The following is a 19,509-nucleotide window of genomic DNA, read 5'->3' on the forward strand; positions in this document are numbered from 1 at the left end:
ACACTTCAGCGGGCAGCCACTCCATCTCTCTCCCTCCCTCTCCCTCTTTCTCTCCCTCTCTCTCTTTCGCTGTCTACCTCACACACGTCTCGGGTCATGTCGCCGCAGCTCCGGTGGAAATAATAAGATATAAACCACGAGGTTGTTATTTGCATAGAAATAGCATGGAGCCCCAGGCAGCATGGGAGAAGGACACAGAGATCATTTGTCTAAAATTTTAATGAAAACTTTTGCTGAGGCAGAGATTTTGATTTTTTTTAACTTTCCCTGCCCCCCCCTTTTCCCACCCCCGTACCTTCCTCCACCTCCCTCAACTCCCTTTCCTCGTCATAAGCTAAACATGGTGTGGTTTCATACGAGATAGGTGATGTGCTGCTGCCATGCACTAACAGGTTAATTTCCATTGGTTTTCTTTTTAACAGCGGTAAGACTGAAGAGCGCAGCACTCCCAATTTATGCATTGCTTGTATGGTTCAAGCTTCCAGGACTACATTTCATTTCAGTCCTCACAAGGATGTTCCCAAGTCTGTTGCTGACTTATTTTTAATTAGTTTGCTCCTCTTTGTCTTTTGTGTTTAAAAGAAATCCTGTCTTTAAGACTGTTTTGTTAATGTAAACAAATAGTGGCTTTCAGTCACATTTTCTCTACAGATACACGTTCTAGGCTTTTTCTCAGGGAAGCCAGATTTAGCAGAGATTTTCAGGAACCACTACTAACTTGATACACCTCAGTTCGTTGTATAGATGTTCAACCTGGTATCTCAAACAGTTCGTTTTCTGAGTGATGGTGAAGAACTGTCCCGCACACTGCACTTCACAGTAGGACATCTAAAGTGGTCATCACTTTTGGAGGTGAAGGGAAGAATCTAACCAGCAGACTGTTCTGTCTCCTCTCCCTCCTATTTAGCTTTATTTTCCCCCAAACTCTCCAGGCTTGGCCTGTCCGAATGATGCATCAGGCCCTCAACCTGTCCTCCGGTGTGCTCGTCCCTGGGACTCCATGGCACCATGCTGTTGGCCTGGTCTGTCAAGAACATCCAGGTGTGCCAAGCGTGAGCTTGACAAATACCACCTGCCAGGAGTATATGTCCATGTGGGGAAAGAGGCAGGGAAGATGGAAGAGTCAGAAACCACTAAAATTTGCAATGTTCAAAGCATAGTTCAAAACCAGAACTCTGGGCTTCATTTCCCAGCCTGCAGCCAACTGCCTGCCTGCTTGTGGTCTGACGTTTTTGATCAGAATGGGTGTAATGGCAGTTACCTGCTGACAGCTTGGTCTTGAAGCCAAGACCATTTCATTTGAACTTGAAACCAAGTTCATTGAAACGAAGTTCATTTGTATGTGCAGTGTGTTTTGAGCTCATCAGATGGAAGGTACCTGCCAGCAGTGGTGCATTGGCAGGGTGGGTAACCCCATCCTCAGAATTTCTTTCTGTGGAAGTTTTTGTCTTCAAAATGATCTTAATTTAAACAATGTGCCCGCTTGTATAAACTATTTTAGACCTGAAAGAGCTCAGGAACCAATTTACCAGATTAGTAATGCACTATTTCTGGCACTGTGAATTAAACATTTTTGAAGAACAGCTTTAAGAGGGGTGTTTGTGAGATGAACTGATTAGTGGAACCTTGATGGCTTGCTAATGCAATATGTAAATATCGAAGAAACTTCTAAGCCTAGTACCAGCAAATGTCCAACGACCTTTCCCGAGTACGTCTTTCATTAACACAGACGCTGATTCTGCATGGTAAAGACGTTAACATGATAGGTGCCATACTGTGTCAAGATAGCGTAGTGTATGTGTCAATCACGTGACTGTGGATGAGTCCCTGAGGACTTGTTGATACAACAGACCATAATTGCTGCAAGGATCGTTTTGACAATCTGCGTTTAAAACCCAACACCCCAACAACCCCTTTGCATGGGGCCAGAAGAGAATATCCTTGTGTTTTAAATTCAGTCCTGAATTGTACTGACTGTCAAAGCCAGAACTGAGATCAGCGTGGCTGCTTCTGGGCAGATTTATGGTTTCGTTGGTGTAGATCTGGGGTAGGATTGCAGCTGAACTGTGGGAGCGTCCGCACGGCAGGCAGAGGAGGGCGTATATGTGAGCTGGCTTGAAACCAGCTCGCTCGGATGGTGGCTACCCCCAGCTGTAAGTTGGCCAGTGAGACAAGTTTGTTTTGAGGCACTTCAGCCAGCATGGCTCTCTGACGTTGGTTGCTCTTCAGTGTCTTCTGACTGAGGCGTGGACGTACCCTGCCTGCTTCTTGGGATGTCGTTTGGTCTCTGTGCTAAAGCAGCCTGGCACTGACCTGATGTTTGCAGGCCTTGGCTGAGGGGAGCTGCAGAACTTATTGGGTGCCGTGGGACTGGAAAAAAGGGTGAGAGAACAGGTCAGGGCTTGGGAAGAAGAGGCAGAGCTGCTCAGGGGTGCTGTGCCCGCGCGAGAGGCTGCTGGGTCAGGTCTGAGGCTCACTGGAGGAGCTCTGGTGTGAGGAATAGAAGCTTACGCAGTCTATCAGTCTGTCTTGTGTGAGTGATCGGTCTTCAGTATTGCAAGCAGTAATATTTACCCTTCAATTTCATCTGGAAAAATAAATAAAAGCCCTGTGAGACTGATGCCGTTTGGGGGTTTTGCTGTAAAATACAGAATGTAGAAAGCTCTTTTTTTTGAGATTCAAGGCAGGGATAGCTCAGTATCTGCTCAAGATGACTCCAGTCTTGGGATTAGATCAAAGCAATCATGTGAGAGCAATCATGTGAGTTAGAACAGCAAGTGCCATCCCTGTCATTCAAAGAAGCATTATAATTATTAATGCATGATATGAATCTTTCTGTAGTGGCACAGCAAGACTATTAGGAAGATACGTATGGGCGCAGGGTGTTTGAGAATGCTAATCAAAGAGGGTCTAGGAAATGTCAAACAGAAATTGACACTTCAACAGCATTAACTGTCAGTCGGTTCCTCCGTGGATCTCACCAAGGTTACCCCGCTCTTGGCTCCAGCGGTGGGGGAAGCAGGAGGGGCCGCTCTGCTGTGCCGTGGGTGGTTACGGCAGATGATGTGGTGAGAGCAAGGGTGGTTTCACGGGTGGAGGTTGGTTCCTTCAGCTCTCTTAGAACCGATGCGGGACCTCGGTGCTGTTAGAGGTCTCCCTGGCATAGGTCACCATCGCTCGCACCCCAGCAAAGCCAGTCTGGTTTGAGAACCAAGATGAGAGTAGAGCTCTTGTAAGAGTCAGTCTCAGGTTAGCAATATTCGGCACTAGGAAGGGAGTGGAATTCATTTGTTTTCATGCCAGTGAGAGGCATTAGCTGCTGGGAGGGTCTGGTTGGTGACAGTCTTGGTAGCACAACGGTCTTTGCTCTGTGTAGAGAAGTTAATGTAAGCAGGATGGATGCCTGGACTTCAGATGAGTGCAAATAAACAAACACCATCCTCCATTTCTGCATTTTATTTTTAATTGCCTTTCTTTAAGTGGTGATATTTGTGTATTGTTCCCATTAGAGACAATTTACGTTCCAGGCATTGCATTATCAGTCCCTTTATGTTTGCTTAGGGAAGAAAGTCTAATAGATTTCTGTTGACTTTTTTTTCCTCCCTCCTTCTATCATTTTTAATATGGCTCTTGATCAGTTTATCTATGTGGATGGTGCTCGTGCTGTGGGGACTGTGTGTGTATTTATTCCTGCTAAAGAGGAGTTTAGCATAGTGGCCCATATTCTCCCTATCTAAATCTCTTCCTGTACCTTCCAGGGAAACTCCTGTGTATTCTAAACCCTATATATGTTTCATGTAACCAGGATGGTATCCCAGTTCCTGGTGATCCTGCAGAGTATCTTATTACTGGAGCATTAACTCTGGTACCCAACGTTCCACCAGAGATGAATGGAAGAAGGCAGTTTCCAAACATGTCCCATAATAACTGGTCCTGACCCCCCCTCTCTTGGGGTGTCCCGAGGAAGATATCAAGGTGACCTGCCCGTGGGTCTTTTCTGCAGTGAATTGCAGAGAAATTATCTACCATTCTGGATGCTTGAGTGGGAACTCTAGAAATGGCATTGGAGAATTGTCACTTAATCTCATGATTAAGCATAAACCCACACTGCAAAGCAAACAAAGTTTCACTCTCCTGGTAAAAGAAGTGCCTGCGCTGCAGCCTGTCCCCTTGGCTGGTCTGGATAAGAGGGTTCTGTTGGGGTCCAGAAGGTGACCAAGGGAATGACCAAAACAAGCTCTTTAAGTATCATGGAGACAATCATTAATATTGTTCATAGGGCTGGTGCCTAGATTAGGGAACCCCTAACTGAGACAGATAGGATTTATGAGTGTTTGCACCATGTAGAATAGGGGGCTGTAATTTTAGTTTGCAAAGTATATTGAGTCCTTTTGATTTACCACTGACTGATGGAGTGACCTTGAGCAAAACACGCAGCCTCCCTACACCGTGAGAGGAGAGCTAGGCAGGAATTTTTTGACAAGACATTTTTCATTTGAAAATGCCACTTCACTGAAACTGGAACTCTTCAGGAAAAAGTATCAGTTTTGATGAATTTCTCATTTGGAATTTTTTGGTCAAATGAAAAGTTCTGTTCATTTGTTTGGTTTGTTCTTTTTTTTCCCCCCAACTGACTTTTCTTTCCAAATTAATTTTTATTTCTAATACCTACCACGAATATTTCAGAAGTCAAAAGCAAACATCTTGACCCTGTCTGGGATTTGTTTGGATCTCAAGATTGCAAAATTTGATTTTCTGTTGCAATCCAGAAATTTTCAAAAATCCTCATCAATTATTGCAAGATGGAAAAACTGTTTCCTCCCAATAACGTTTCACGTTGCCGTCTGCAAAGAGAGAGAATGCCTCTGCTGTATCTGATCAGCTGTGGAGCCCCGCTCCCTTTGTATTGGCAAGGTGCTTTGGGATCTTCAGGCAGAAGGTGGGGTAGAAAGGCCAGCTGCAGTTGCAGCGTCCATCTGGACGCGTCTTCCCCTGCTGCCTCCGAGGTGAAGTGCAATTGCTTTTTCCCCTTCCCCCTCTGATCTCACCGAATTAAAGCAAGAAAAAGACTCCACCAGCAAGACCTGCTTCTGGATTTGCAGTCAGTAGCCATCTCCAATAACCATCAGGCTGTCAGCTTCCCCCCCACCTCCCCCTACCTCCCACCTCCCCCATCACTCACCAAAGGAAAAAAAGAGCTGGAGCCACAGCTTGAAATATATCATGCAATAGTGTATCATGAATTTCTTGTGAATCACATTGGTGAAGCAGGTTTATTTATTTCTGAGACTTTAAATCAATACAAAGTAGGTCTCTTAGTTCTGAAGCTGGGATGGAGTGTGAAAAAATGAGCCCATTGTACTCTTAAAACTTTGGGGAAAGGAGATGACAGCTATATAATTCCATTTACCAGGCACTAGGGGCTTTAATGTGAAGGTGACAGGGAGCTCTTTGTGCATTTAGAGCACCATATCTTCTAAATAAAAGATCTGTAGACTTGATAGTGGAGTATAGCTCTGACTTTAATAATCTCCAAGCATTAGACCGAGCCAATATGTTCCCAAGTCAGAAGGGTCCCCCACCGAACGCTCATAAATTAAAAGTGCAGGAACTGCACACATTCATAGATTAGAAATGCAAGAAGTGCAGTCCGTCTCCAGGCGGAGAGGAGGGGTCTGCGCTCGTGCCGCCATGCGAATAGGCTCAAGGCTCGGGAGCGGGTCTGTTCAGGAGCATGGCTCTGGCTGGCATCCTGCCTCAGCCTGGTCCTCCTGTTCGGCGTTGCCGCTATTTCGCCCTCTAATGACATGATACGTGTGGGGGAAGAGCCGAGTGATAGAAATGAACGCTGTAAGATCTGTTGAGGCTTGACTGCACATAATAGCAGTGAGGTTTTAAGTTCCTACATTGTGTTTTCTGATGAGACATTCATTCTGATCATTTCTGCCTGTTTATGAAAAATAGGCTATTTATAGTATGTGCATGTGCCTTTTCTGCTTCAGGTTTCTGGCAGATAATATAAATTGTGGGATGGGAATTGCAATTATTGAAATTATTCGGATAAAAATCTGGCACTTATATTTGATATAAACACATGATATGCTCTGAATAATAACAGCACTTATGTTACATAATGATTCCCATTCAAGCCCTCTGCTGTCATTTTTTCAGATCTTTCATCTTTGATGAAACATATGAGCCAATCAAGTTTGCAGCCAAACCAGCTTTGCAGCGAGTGTCTCAACTAACTAGCAGCTCCGTTTCTGAAAAGGAGCACAGTGAAAGCAGCTGGTCATCACGGATTTGAGTGCTAGAAAATGATTAATATGCATATGACATGCCTATAAACCTGTTGAGGACGGTCTTTTAAAGGCTGAAAAGGCTGCTAGAATCCTGGCTCTCCTTTGTACTTGCCAAAAGATCCTCTGAAGTAAAAAGAAACGTGGTTTCCCATTACAGTGGGGAGAGTGGCTTTTGGAGGACCAAATGAAATAAGTGTTGACGATACTGCCCGTGTATTTTGTAAGCATGCCGTGTCAAAGGCTGCGTTACCTGGAAGATAGCGTCTGTTCCTGCAGTCACGGGCTGAGCTTTAACACGTGCAGTTCTAGAGCTAGCATTGCCTTCTGACCGCTTCACTGCTGTCCTCATCCTTTTCTTGAGATGGGGGCAGAGAGGAAGCGTTTTGTCCGGTGTACCCTGTTAAATGCACTGCTGTCTGCACCCTTGGAAGGTTTGTCTTCAGGGGCAAAGGACGGGGAGACCGAGTGGCTCATCCGAATCCGACCTGGCTCCCTAGTGACTGGGAGGTTGGTTGGCATCGGATACGTAAGGAGCAGGCAGTCCTGCTGTATTGGTTATGGTTAATGCTAGTGCTTGAAGGGGCGGCAGGGGAAAGAGTGCTGGTGTAAGGGAGAGCAGACCTCTTCGCTAACACCTTCCGGCAGAGGCAGGCAGCACTTGCTGCACCTCGCTCAGAAACGTCAGATCGGCTGCTGCTGAACTGGAAAAATGAAATTATATCTAAAATACAAAGACACTGGGATGATGTGCAGGAAAGGAGTAGGAACGGAAGTGAGGGGTCCTCGCTAGAGACTTCAGAAAGGGCAAGTTTGGGATCTCTGTGTGGGGCCAGTCACCCACAGCGGCTTCCTTTGACTGGTGGCATGTCAAACTCCGGGTGGACAGAAACATGGTTTCTGGGTTTCCTAGCTTTCATGGGGTGGAAAGAATTTTAATTTAAAGCAAATTTTCTGGTGCCAGAAGCTTACTGTCTGGTGCTTTGCTGTTCACGGCTGCTCTTTTTTGTCTGATTTTTGCCATCAGATTAAGCAGAAGATCGGAGGTCAAATATTGCCAATATTCGGGTATACGTGTATTGTGTATCTCAGCTTTAAAACCCTGGAACCTGTTCTTTTCCACCCCTCTTCCTGGACCTTTCTTGATCTCTGGTGTATGGCAGCTGGCTCTGGTAGCTGCATCTTTGACTGTTCCCTTGAGTGCTAGTAACCTTTCTGCTAGGAAGGGCCTGCTTTGCAAACTTAACCCTTCCATGCACGTGTTTGGTCGTTAAACAGATGCCTGCTGTAAGCCTTGGGCTCACGCTACTTCCACTTCTTAACCTCCTACTTTATGTGACTCAGCGTAACTCCCTGGTGGACCCAAACTCTGAGGGTTTGAAGTTTACCATTTTGACAGATCCTGGTCATATCAGATCCAGGGTGTAATCCTGTGCAGCCTTTTCTTCCACGAGTTTGTTTCTAGCATTACCTGTCTAAGTGATTTAGCAACATTTCTAAATCCACTCATGCCTCTGCTGACCGTGCGTCTTATTGAGGAATATCTGAATCCTTTAATTGCAGAAGCATCAGTTTTGGACTTCTCCAGCAGACGTATTCTCTTTCACCCTTAGATATTTTCTTGCAGAAACATTTATACAGCAATATGCATTGCACCATTTAAGATTGTTAATTGGAGATTGAATTACTTGTCAGCCTTTAAAAATGTAGTCCTCTGAGGTCAGAGATGAGGTGGTTAGCAGAGCTGAATGGATGAGCTATTGCATTCATTTTTTTCTCAAGCCCAAGGATCATTGTCTATAAGCTGGCTAGCCCTTCAGTGCCTTTTAACCTCTGGCACCCAATTCAGTCTGCAGCTGGATGTGTGAAACAAGTTGGCAGGATCTCTGATCGTTCCTGAGAAGACAGAAGAGCACACATGCAGAAGCAGGTTAGGGGCCCAGCACCCAGCCTGGCAGCATCCCTGGAATACCCTGGAAGCCTCTGTAACCCCTTGGCTGCACGGTTTCTGCACGGTTTCTGCACGGGGAGGGGAGTAGCTTGCTTTGCATTTGGACTGTGCTTAAGTCAGGGTCTGATTTAGAGCTTGCGTGTGCCCGTCTCACACGTCCCTCCTGCTGCGCTCAGCACAGGTACATGTGTGGACACATATGTCATACAAATCAAGGCAGCGAGCACTCATTGGTACAACTTTTAAATGCAGCTTGGGACTACGTTGCCTCTGCTGACAAACACTGACAAGTAAATACTACGCTTGCTCAGTATTACAGAGGGATTTCATTTGCACGGCCCCTCACAATGCTCTGCCACTTCACTGAAATGTCTGGAGCACTCGGGAAAAGGAACTGCATATTTATCTTGATCTCCAAAAAGGGATTTAAGGGCGAGAGCAGGCGGTATATTAGACTGTTTTCATTGCCTGTCAGCAGTGGTAAACCTGAGCTGTCTACAGTGTCTCTAGATAAGCAGCAGCAGAGGCCCATTTTGCATGTACATACGTTTGCATTAGTTCATAGATGGGGAGTTTAAATCCTCTTTATTTTTATTTTCCTCTGTGGAAAGCATTTAGCTAGGCTTGTGCCTGGCATCTGGAGGCCTGTGCTTTTCTTTTCCTTGAACCTGTATCTATGCTGCTGTCTTTTCTACCATGCCTTTTCATGGCACCGATTTTGTTAGACAAAGATGGAGGTGTTTGAGCTCAGAAGGGAGACCCAGGAACATCTCTGTGCAAAACCACAATGCTTGCATTGATTCCTAAATTTTTGGGCTAGTTGCATAACTTCTGTGCCTCGGTTTCTTCTGTATGTAAACCTTGACTGACATCTGTCTCACGGGGAGTTTTGTGAGGATCGTCCAGGGCTTGTAAAATGCTGAGTTTTGTGAAATGCCAGACCACCAGGCCTTTTCTCCTCCAAAGGAAAATAAATTTGGATTTAGCAAATGATAGCGTTGTGCCTTACCGGTTAGGCAATGCTTTAGGTGTGATAACTATCCGTCACAGCTGTGATAACTGATGTTGTGCAGGAAGAAAGCTAATTGGTCCAGTGTAGCTTTATAACTAGGTCAGAATTTTCTATTGTCGTCTCCTTTTAGCATCTTCTTACTTTCAGCCCAAAAGGTGAAATCCTGAGAAATGTGGAGTTCCTTTGTACTATGGGTGAGACGAGTTACGTCCCAAGTGCTCGTTGTAGGATGTTGGGATGAGGATGAAGTCAGACCCAAGCATCCCTTTCGTAAGGACCGGGTTGCCTTGGGCTCCGGGCTGCTCCTCTCTTGGGGTAGCCCTTCTTCCTAAAACAAGCTGTGCTGGTTGTTTGGTGGGGGAGGGCAGGTTGTTTATGTGTGTTTGAGGGGGGTTTTAAGATCTAAATGAAGCAGGTATGTAATGCCCTCTGTCTGTTAGAAAGACTCAACCCATAAAAATAACAAACGGCATGTATTTGCTAGAATGTCAAAGTTATGAGTTTATTTTGTAATGATGTGCTCCTGCCTTCATGAGGTAAACTGGCCGTGGCAGAGGTGTTATTAGTAATATGGACTCAGTGGAGCAGAAAGCCGAGTGACCGAGAGATCAGTGTATCAGTCAGTGAGAGGGCAAATGGAAAGAGACAGCAGGAGAATGAGAAAAGAGCTGTGGTGCCTGGGCTGAGATTAGAGATGGAGCCGTGCAAGAGAATTGGACGCCCAGCAGTCAGCGGCTTATTCTTTCCAGTCTCTCTAAGGAGCTGGTGGGGCTTTGTCTTCGCTGTACCCATCTTTATGCACAGTGTTGGTTTTTTCCCCAGTTACAGGTTTAAATGGGTCTACCCTACCAGTCGTCTTAGAGCAATCTTGAATTAGTGAGCTGAGCTCGGGTCAGCACCCAGGAGACTTGGTCATGTATCAGCTCCGTTGCTGCTCGGGGAAGGGCAAGTCACATAACTACCCTCTGACTCAGTTTCCCCACTTGTATCATTCCCCTTAGGGATCACTATTCATAAGATCTTACCTGCACACAGGGCTTGGGAAGGTCTGTTGTGAGTGGTTTGCTCCATCCTTTGGTGTTGAAGTGATCATGACTTGCTGCAGGGATGGGCTTGTGTGTATCTCCTTAGTCAACACCTCCTTGTCACATCCCATCCTCTGACAGTTTTCCTGTTTTTCTTTCCAAAGGTGCTTGGACGGGAAGTTTACACCTCCAACAACCAGCTGGGCGGGATCCAGATAATGCACAACAACGGAGTGACGCACAGCACTGTGTGTGATGATTTTGAAGGAGTCTACACTATTCTGCAGTGGCTTTCCTACATGCCAAAGGTAATTCCTGGCCCTGCAAGAGTGCAGGGTGCCATTACCTATTTGCTTTGTTCACAGGGTTTTGGGGTGGGGGGGGGCTCTCTGCATCTGTGTTTGTACGATGCCTAGCACAACGATTGAGGCTCGTGATCAAGCATTATGGTATTGAAGTACACAAAGTAGTTTTTGTCTTACAAATGCTGCAGGAACTGGATGCGGGGCAGCCTGGCACTGCCTTGGGTACTTTCACATCACTCCCCTGGTGTGCTGCCCTCAGAACTCTGGGCAGCAGGATTTTATGTAAGCAGTGGATTGTCTCTTACTGAAAAGACTCTAAAAGTTCCCCTCTGAGGCAGTAATTTGTAGGAGTTGATGTATATGTGTAAGCTGCTCTGCAGCCAGGAAGGCAGCAACAAGAACACACAGGTCACCTTCCTTCAGGAAAGAGTGCATAGAATGAGTCAGGTGGCCTGGTCACCTTTCAAAAATTAAATTGCAACCCCTCGCTAATGCTGGCGATGCCTGAAGTTCAAGATCAAATGAAGTACAACGCATGCCATGTGATGCCAAAGGAGGATTTGAGAGAGTGTGTGGAGCACCTTGGAAGTTTCTTCAGGGTCTTGCCAAGTCTCTGGGATCCCGTCAATCGAAGGGTTGTGCAGCGTGGGGGAAAGAGGACTCCGACCAGGTCCTTTAGAGGTGGTGTTTGGTGCAAAGCCATGCAGGAGAATTCCTTCCTTCAATATTTTGCTTTTTCCCTTAGAGTGTATACAGCCCTGTTCCTATCCTCAAAGTCAAGGATCCTATAGACAGAACCATAGACTTTGTTCCTACCAAGACTCCCTATGATCCTCGCTGGATGCTGGCTGGACGCCCAAATCCGAGTACGTAGATCTTTGGTGGCCAGGATACGCAATAATGCGTCTTGTTTCAAGACTGTTTGTCAAGGTTTTATGTCTGCAATCCAAATATATTTCAGAGTTTATAAAGTAGTTAGTTCTAAACAATTTGAATATAATATATAAAAATAGCATGTAAATTCTGAGTGCTTGAGGACGCTTACAATTATTAGTTACTTTTATAGTTTTTTTTTTTTTTATGGTTGAGAGGAAGGTCTACATACAAAAGGTCTGTATGCTAAAGGAATCAGTATTCCTGCAGATCTTGGAGAATAATTGTATTGGAAACGCTGCAGACCACTGGACCCCCATGCGTGCTTTTGGGGTTGTGCAGCCTGTGTACAAGCTGCAAACTGGGTGACCATTATGCCTGCTGTTATTAATGAGTTTGGGGGGCTAAAATGAGATTTGTGATAAACTAAGTTTTCTGGGTTTGGATAATATTTTTTCATCATCTCTCAAGTAATTCATCCAGCTGTCTGAGTGCAGCTAACGCTGGCTTCCAAATCGAGTGACTTCAGATTTTAATTTAGTGGAAGCGTTAAGGAAAGCAGATGATTCCCTGTGATAAGTTAAAGCAGATATCTCCTAGGTGAAAAGTTAAAGCCATTTATTAGAGGAGATATTGCCGTGATATTCTTCAAACTGACGCCCGACACGAGGCCAGAATCTAAACGATCAGCTTTGGGCTCACGATAAAGAGATAATTTTGAAATGGATGGTCACATTTTACAGTGGGGCCACAGAGGCAAGGAATGTAGAACACAGTAATTACAAGTTTGGTCTTGATAAAACACTCTCTATCCTGTTTAAGTCAGCAGAGGTTAGCTTGCTTGGATCTCCACTTTTAATTGGTTTTGGACTTAGGTTTGCAGAAGCAGAGGTGCTTGTTCAGATTAAAGCATTCCTCAGAAGCTGTGTGCCAAGGGGTAAAGCTGGGAGGGATTTTGGGTTTGGGTTTGGGTTTTTGTTTTTTTTTTTTTGGCAGAGCTTCATGAAGCCCCAGTGGAAAGCAGGTGTCCCCAGACAGTTGTGATTTCTGTAATTGTCTGGGTGGGTAGAGTATCTCGATGCCTTGACTTTGGAATATGCAGCTTATATAGGCTGGAGGACTGCAGAGAGCGAGCTGTCTGCAAATCTTACTTGTCACTCCCCAGTCCAGCATCAGCAGTCAGCCCAAATGAAAGCTCTTTGTCTTGCCCTTACCCATTCACTGGAGTAGGGTCCAAGTTGAAATACTGGAAAACGTTCCTGCCATGGTCTTCCTGTCTGGAGCGTGGAAACAGTGCCATGCCACTGCACAGGTTGGCTTAACTCATTCATAGTGTCTTTTGTGTCCACTTAAGAAACACACGTGGAATGGAGAGAAATCCAGCGTAAACTGCCACCCCGCTTCCCGTAGGGGTAATTGTCATCCTGAGGATTTTGTTTGAAGGAATGTATGTGGATTGTTAGCGTACAGATCTGTTGTTGCACGTGGGGGTGGAGAGGTATTGCCAATATATTGGAGTTGTGATGCAGGAGGAACCCCCAGTCTGATACTGCGCTGGCTTTATAAGGGGCAAATAATACTAGTTCATACTTAGCATGATCAGGGTAATGAAGCCCTCATACTTCAGGGTAGGAGCTGATTGTCTGCAAGGGTCAGGAAAAGTTTATTTCTCTTAGAACTGCACGGTCATCTTGGTAACGTGCTCTTCGGGAACAGTTTGATTTCTCTCAAGCATTAGGAAGTTGCTGCCTTCTTTGGGCAAGAGAATAGGTCTGACAGCGTATGGGCTGATCCAGGACGGTGACCCTTAAAGCATGCTTTAGTTTAGGGAGAGGTGCATCATCTGGCGTCTTCTATGGAGCAAGGAGGCTTTTGGTATCGGAGTACTGCATTTCAGTTTTTCTAAAAGAATGTGTGAACCATGCTCAGATGTGTGGTCTACTTTTAAAATATCATAGAAATTTTTATATTTAGTTCCTGAATTTCTTCAGCATTCTTTCTTTAAAGGAAAGAGTAGGCGGAATCGGGAGAAAAATGTGAGATAAGTTTTAAAATAGAAATAGGCGTTTTGAAAAACATCTTTAATGACTTTACTGCCTTTTGACAAATGTTTGTAGTGTCTTGAAAAAAACAGTTATTTATTTAAAAGCATGCGAAGTCCCTCTGCTATCCGAACCCCATCGTTTAACAATAAATGATGCTTTTGCTGATAAATGACTGTCTTTATGCAGACTAGCAAATGAAATAAGACATGATGGCTGAAGGCAGACAAATGCTCAGCTGTCTAATGTTCCTTTGTATTATAATCTATTTAAAAATAAATAAATAAAAAGACAGTGCCAAGTTCTCCAGTTGGCATTTTTAAGCAAGTTTCAGTTGCTCCTTTTGTATTCTCTCTTCTTTCTTCCCTCCCTCCTCGCTCCTCTGATATTTCCATTTTTTCCCTTCCCTTTAGGTCAAAAAGGACAGTGGCTAAGTGGTTTCTTTGACAATGGCTCGTTCCTGGAGATCATGCAGCCCTGGGCACAGACAGTTGTGGTTGGTAGAGCAAGGTAAATTCTAAGAGGCATTTTAGACATTTGTAGAAATCAAGTTTTCGTTATGGTTTGTGTTTTTTCTAGAACCTCCTTTGCAAGTTGATGGCTATAAGTAAAAACAGGTCATTACTAGAATAGGATACTTCTTTACCACACGAATGAAGCACGGTCTGATCGTTTCTCCTGTTTTGCTTGGAGGTGACAGCTTTAACGTGCACAAAAGCCAAAAAGAGAGATACTGTTAACAATTATGGCAGACAATATATGCTTCCCTAGGTACATGGTTGCATAGTGAGGCCTTCTTGCAGCTCTGACTTAGTTGAAGGTACATTACACAGTTTATTGTTTTGCAATCTTATTGGACTTGCAAGAAAAGTTCAGCTAAAACTAGAGCAAATTGCAAGAAACTCTGCATAGAGAAGAGCTTAATGTTGAGGTTTGCGTGGAATAACTTGCAGCATGTTCCAAACCAGCACCCGCCCCACCTGATCTTAGTTGTTTTTCATGATGCAGAGCTGTGTAGCTCCAGAGCCCTGTGGCACTCACCTCCTCCCAAGGGGAGTCACTTCCCCTTACCCTGCTGCGAAGTGGCGCCTGTGCAGGGTTCTAAAACGTTCCCTGTCGCCTCAAGATTTAGATCCCTGCCTTGAAAATATTTGCAGCCTGGGTCATTCTCGGTGTTGCAGGTCCGTGAACTCTCAGAGCTGGCAGGAAGCAGAAGCCCGGAGAGAGGATCCTGCATTTTGACAGAATGCAAATCGCAGCTGGGCTCAAAACCCCCTCAGTCACCTCTCTTCTGGTTTCTTTACTTTTTGTCCCCTGCAAAATGGCACTGTGAGTTTCCTGATCTGATTGTCTACTTCCTCTCAGAATAAAGCCATTTTGAAAGAGTACATTTATCTCCCTTGAGTTTCCACTGCAAGTGCTTGAGCTGTCCAAATGCAGCGTGCTTATCCTTTGTCATTCCTCATTCCTCAGACTACCGCCAGCTCTCCTCTCAAGACAGAGCTTCATACTCTTGCCTCCAGCAGACTCCCAGCTCCTAATTGATGTCAGTGTTTTTGGCTAATTGTCAGCCTTTTCTTTTTTTTCTTAACAAGTGAGAGGGGAGAAAAAAACCTGAAGTGCCTGAACGGGATCCTGGAGGCTTCAGGTGTTAAGCTTAATGAGATACGGTCGTGCCCGTGCATGACGGGTGTTCAGAGTGCCTTAGTCTAAATCAAAGGAAAATCTTTTATTTACAGATCTTTCACCTCCCGTACTGTCAGTATCACAGTGCCAACAATCCAGAGCCAAATTACCTAATAATGCTTACAATCTTCTGGAAATCCTGTGGCCACCCCTGGGGTCTGACTCCATCAGCCTCTAACCGTACCAAACTGATGACGCAAGGACTGACGGTAGTACCAGGATATCCCTGGTGATGCTCTATCTGATTACCAGAGCGTTCAGTGGGAGACAGGGAGAGACACCACTGTAACACACAGCACAACTGGGATAGCCAACTCGGCTCCCAGCCAGTGTAGCCATGAATCAATGCTGTTTCTTATCTCCATTATGTTGATAGCACACGTGGGCCCAGAACGTTTGGCACTGGGAGCTCCCATTTCTCTTTTAGACTCTTTAAAGCCACAGCTCGACAGAGTCCTCCTAATGAGGGTCAGAGCACCAGCGGTCATGTTGTGAGATAGCAAAGCTTACGGCATTCACTAGAGCTCATGTGCAACGTCTCGGAGAACAGTGTCCATTCTGGACATCTCTAAAATTGGCCATCAGGAGCTATGTTAATATGTTAATGACATGCTGCATAATAACTGAAGGAGGCTTTCAGATACGAGGGCACGCTCAGCAAAATGTCCCTCAGGTGCTCTTTTCTTAAGACTTTCGAGGGTCTTTAATGGGTTTGGAACTGCCTTTGGACCATCCTAGTGCAGAATGTGATTCGGAGAAACATACCCGTTTCCTCGGATATCATATCAGGGCAGGAGGAGGAGTCTGTGCTCAAGGCAGAGCGACGTGGTAGCGTACGGGCTGCACGAGCCCAGCTGGAGCGAACTGCTGCTGAGCCAAAGGGGCGTCCGTGTGCAGGTGCAGCTCAGCTCTGCCTGCTTGGAATTTCATGTCTCTGACCACTGCTGGTCCCAGGGGTCTGAGTGCTGTTACCCCTGAAGATCCTTTCCGCTCAGAATATTGGCTGGTCTTTATACATTGTTGAGAGGAGCCGAAAATACCTGCTGACTCCACTCCTAATGTAGCACGCAACCTTGGGATGTCCTGTGACCTTTTGATACACTTCGGTATTTTTAGCTGCCATCTATGACACTCTAAAGTTTTATCTCACAACGTCCTATAATTATTTAAAGGCTTTTAGGTTAAGCAGTATACCAGGGAGTGAGGGGGGGAATCAATGATTTGGCAAAGCTAGAAGGTCTCTGTCCAGGCCCATGCTCAGCTTGACTTGCAGTTCCTTTCTTCTGACAAATTCCAAGTTGCTTTGGACTCTCACATACACGTATATATAATACAAATGAAACTGACTTCTTTCAAAAGCAGTGGCATTTTGAAAAAACAAATATGAATGTATTCTTCTGGGATTGTTACTGTAAGTGCTGCCAAAACTCATCTTTTGTATGTATGTTTGGAATATGTGTGCTGTTGGCTGTAAATTGTCTTTTATTATTCTATGGCAACTTGTCCAGGGACACACTATAAAACAAGATGTAGCATCTTCATGTGCTAGCCTGATAAAATTTATATGAAGTATAATGGAAAACAGAAGTTGTTTTGAGCTGTTTTCAAGTTCAATAAATAACTGTAATACTTGGATAAAGATGTTCTTTATTAGGTCACATGGGCCCTAATATAGAAGTTATAAGTTACCGATTTAAGACGGCTTCTGCAATTACAGGTTTCTAGGCAGACTCTTAATCATAGTGAATGGGAATATTTTCAACCCCCTAGTGCACATAGGCCTTGTCGCTTTTTCTGCCTGCAGCTCGTGTCATCCAGCTCGAGGTGGCTGAGGAGAGAGCGTAGGCTCTGCTGGGACTCCCGTCCAGGGAGTAAGCAGTTGTCATCGCGAGCGAGATGCCTTTTGTGTAAAGGAGCGGTTAGATGCTGCGGAAAGCGGAGCTGAGCATCCTCCCTGGTGCCGGGCTCCCTGCCCATCCCTCTGTCCCTGCACCCTTCCCACCCTTGCACTCATCCTGCAGCAGAGGCTCTGGGAGGAGGTAGACGGACAAACCCAAACCGTCACCCATCATTCACCCTAACCTCTTGGGAGAGGGAGTTTTTGTAAGCAGTGGAGGTTTAGGGTGGCTGAGACATCAGCATTGCTTAGACATGCAGCCTGTGGATGTATTTCATCGGCTGACAGTGCTTGTGAAAACGGGGATTGGGAAGCCTCGGGTCTTCGTGTTTATTTTTTGTGGTCAAGACCGTCAGTATCAAAATCTGTGTGGTGGCAGGCGAAGGGTGGTGGAGCTGTAGCTATATTGTTCAAAATTTGGGCTTTGGTTTATTCTATTTAATTTTTAGTGAGGTATGTGCTAATTTTTAGAACTAGATTTTGCTTTGAGAACTGCAAATTCTACTCTGAAATTCTCTACCTACATGCCTAAACTCTTCAAAAAGGCCAGAATGCTTCTTCTACCGTTTGCTTGCATTATTTGTCTCTCTTGAGTATTTTGATGCAAATTGGAAAAAAATTCTAGTTGTGTAACAATAGAAAGACTAGTTTTGATTTGTCTCGCGTGTTACCAGGCTGGGAGGAATACCTGTAGGAGTAGTTGCCGTAGAAACGAGAACGGTGGAGCTCAGCATCCCTGCTGATCCTGCAAACCTGGACTCTGAGGCCAAGGTAGGTTGAACGTGTGCTCGGCTGCTTGTTTGTCCTCTGCAAATGTCTCTGTGGAAAGAGCATTTGTTTTGATGGGATTTTTTTTTTTTTTTGGTGCCAAATGTGGGACAAAATGTATAGCCGTTCCTTGATGGGGTGCTAACGCGTGGCAGTTGCTGGGTGGAGTGAGTGGACAGTTGTGTTGGCCATTCGTACCCAGCAGTCCTGCTTCTCTTGTGACTTAGGTGAGATGCAGGGACTAGGGCCCAGGAGATCTGGCAAGCAAAAATCATTTCCCTGTTCTCTTGCTGTGACCGTAGTGTTTCATGGTCTTTCTGCTCTGACATTTTGCTTTTCTTCTGCCTGATTTCACAGCTCTGGCCCTACATAATCTCTTCTGGGTTTTTTCCTTTGCATATCCTTTTCTCTCTCTTCTTCTCCTTTACCTTCTTACAGCAGTCATAGTATCAGGCTTTCCATACCATCTCTATTCCTCTTTCTAGCTAAATCAGTGGGAACACTCCTGTTGCTGTTGGTCACAGAAGGATTGTCCCAGTTGTTCTGTGGGCAAGCAGATCCTAAGCATTTCATGTGGTGCGTTCCTTGTTGTTGGTTCCACATCGCAGCTCTTGTTGCATCCATTTCTATATCTTTCTGCTAACTCTAATGTTAATGTAAGTGTTTCAAGGCTTAATGATCTTTTTTATTCCCAACAGATAATCCAGCAGGCTGGTCAGGTGTGGTTCCCTGACTCTGCCTTTAAAACTGCGCAAGCTATCAATGACTTTAATAGAGAAGGGCTGCCTCTGATGGTCTTCGCTAACTGGAGAGGCTTCTCCGGTGGAATGAAAGGTAACCATCAGTTTGGATCCCCTTTCAGTGTTGTCCTGTAGTGGCTTGTCTTTTACTGCTCAGGCTGCCGCTGCTGTTCCCGGCCGTGGCATGCCCAATGGCATGGCCACTGATTTAGCAGCCTGAAGCGGTTCTCTGGGGACAGACCAGCAGTGGGAGTGTGTGGCAAGGGACAGAAACAGCAGCAGTCTCTGGGCAGCAGCTAGCTATTGGATTGGCTTAACTGTGGTGACAACTTGTACCCATAAACTTGCAGAGTGGATCTGCTTCACCCTCTTTGATGCAGTCTGCATCCAGCCCTCCTCTTTCATGGCGAGTATGTGACCTCCCTTAGGAATGCTAATAAGGGGATACTTTTCTAGGCCTACCAGAGTGTTTGGGCATGTCAGCCCTCTGAAATCATGTCAATGCTCTGCCCAGCTCTGCTGAAAGTCAGTTGTGATCGTTGCACAGCCAGCTAGAGGAAAGGGACGCTCTACACTGCAGTAGCTGTGGTGATGAAGGGTTTCATTCCTCTCCTCCCCGTGTGTGTCTTGTCCTAATAGGCATATAGCAGGAATAACATAGAATATGCAAGGTGCAAATTTGATAGCAAGTTCTTTTCAAAATAAGCAATGCAGTTGTATTTTTATATGTGCCCTCATATACGGTTACAGGAACCGGCCAGATCATCTGGAGTGAGAACAGGTAATTGGATGTTAACAGTGGTCCAGTTGCTAACAAAATTTACAGCTACCAACCTGGGCTAAACACTAATCTCAGGAAACCCCTTCTGCTCAGAAAACTTTTATATCCTTCTGCCTCAGCTTAAACTTGG

At 45.3% G+C, this 19,509-nt stretch overlaps 1 protein-coding gene across 6 annotated transcripts in view; it reads left to right on the forward strand.

Annotated features, from left to right (window-relative positions):
• ACACA (acetyl-CoA carboxylase alpha) overlaps nt 1-19,509 on the forward strand; it is a 154,630-nt gene that overhangs the window by 107,423 nt on the left and 27,698 nt on the right. For all 6 annotated transcript variants that reach the window (XM_075518341.1, XM_075518340.1, XM_075518343.1 and 3 more), the window contains 5 exons: nt 10,452-10,595; nt 11,338-11,458; nt 13,921-14,017; nt 17,765-17,861; nt 18,557-18,692. In XM_075518341.1, the coding sequence (XP_075374456.1) occupies nt 10,452-10,595; nt 11,338-11,458; nt 13,921-14,017; nt 17,765-17,861; nt 18,557-18,692 (595 nt within the window). The remainder of the gene's footprint in view (nt 1-10,451; nt 10,596-11,337; nt 11,459-13,920; nt 14,018-17,764; nt 17,862-18,556; nt 18,693-19,509) is intronic.

This window comes from Mycteria americana, chromosome 15, assembly GCF_035582795.1.
Source record: "Mycteria americana isolate JAX WOST 10 ecotype Jacksonville Zoo and Gardens chromosome 15, USCA_MyAme_1.0, whole genome shotgun sequence".
NCBI classification, from domain to species: Eukaryota; Metazoa; Chordata; class Aves; order Ciconiiformes; family Ciconiidae; genus Mycteria; species Mycteria americana.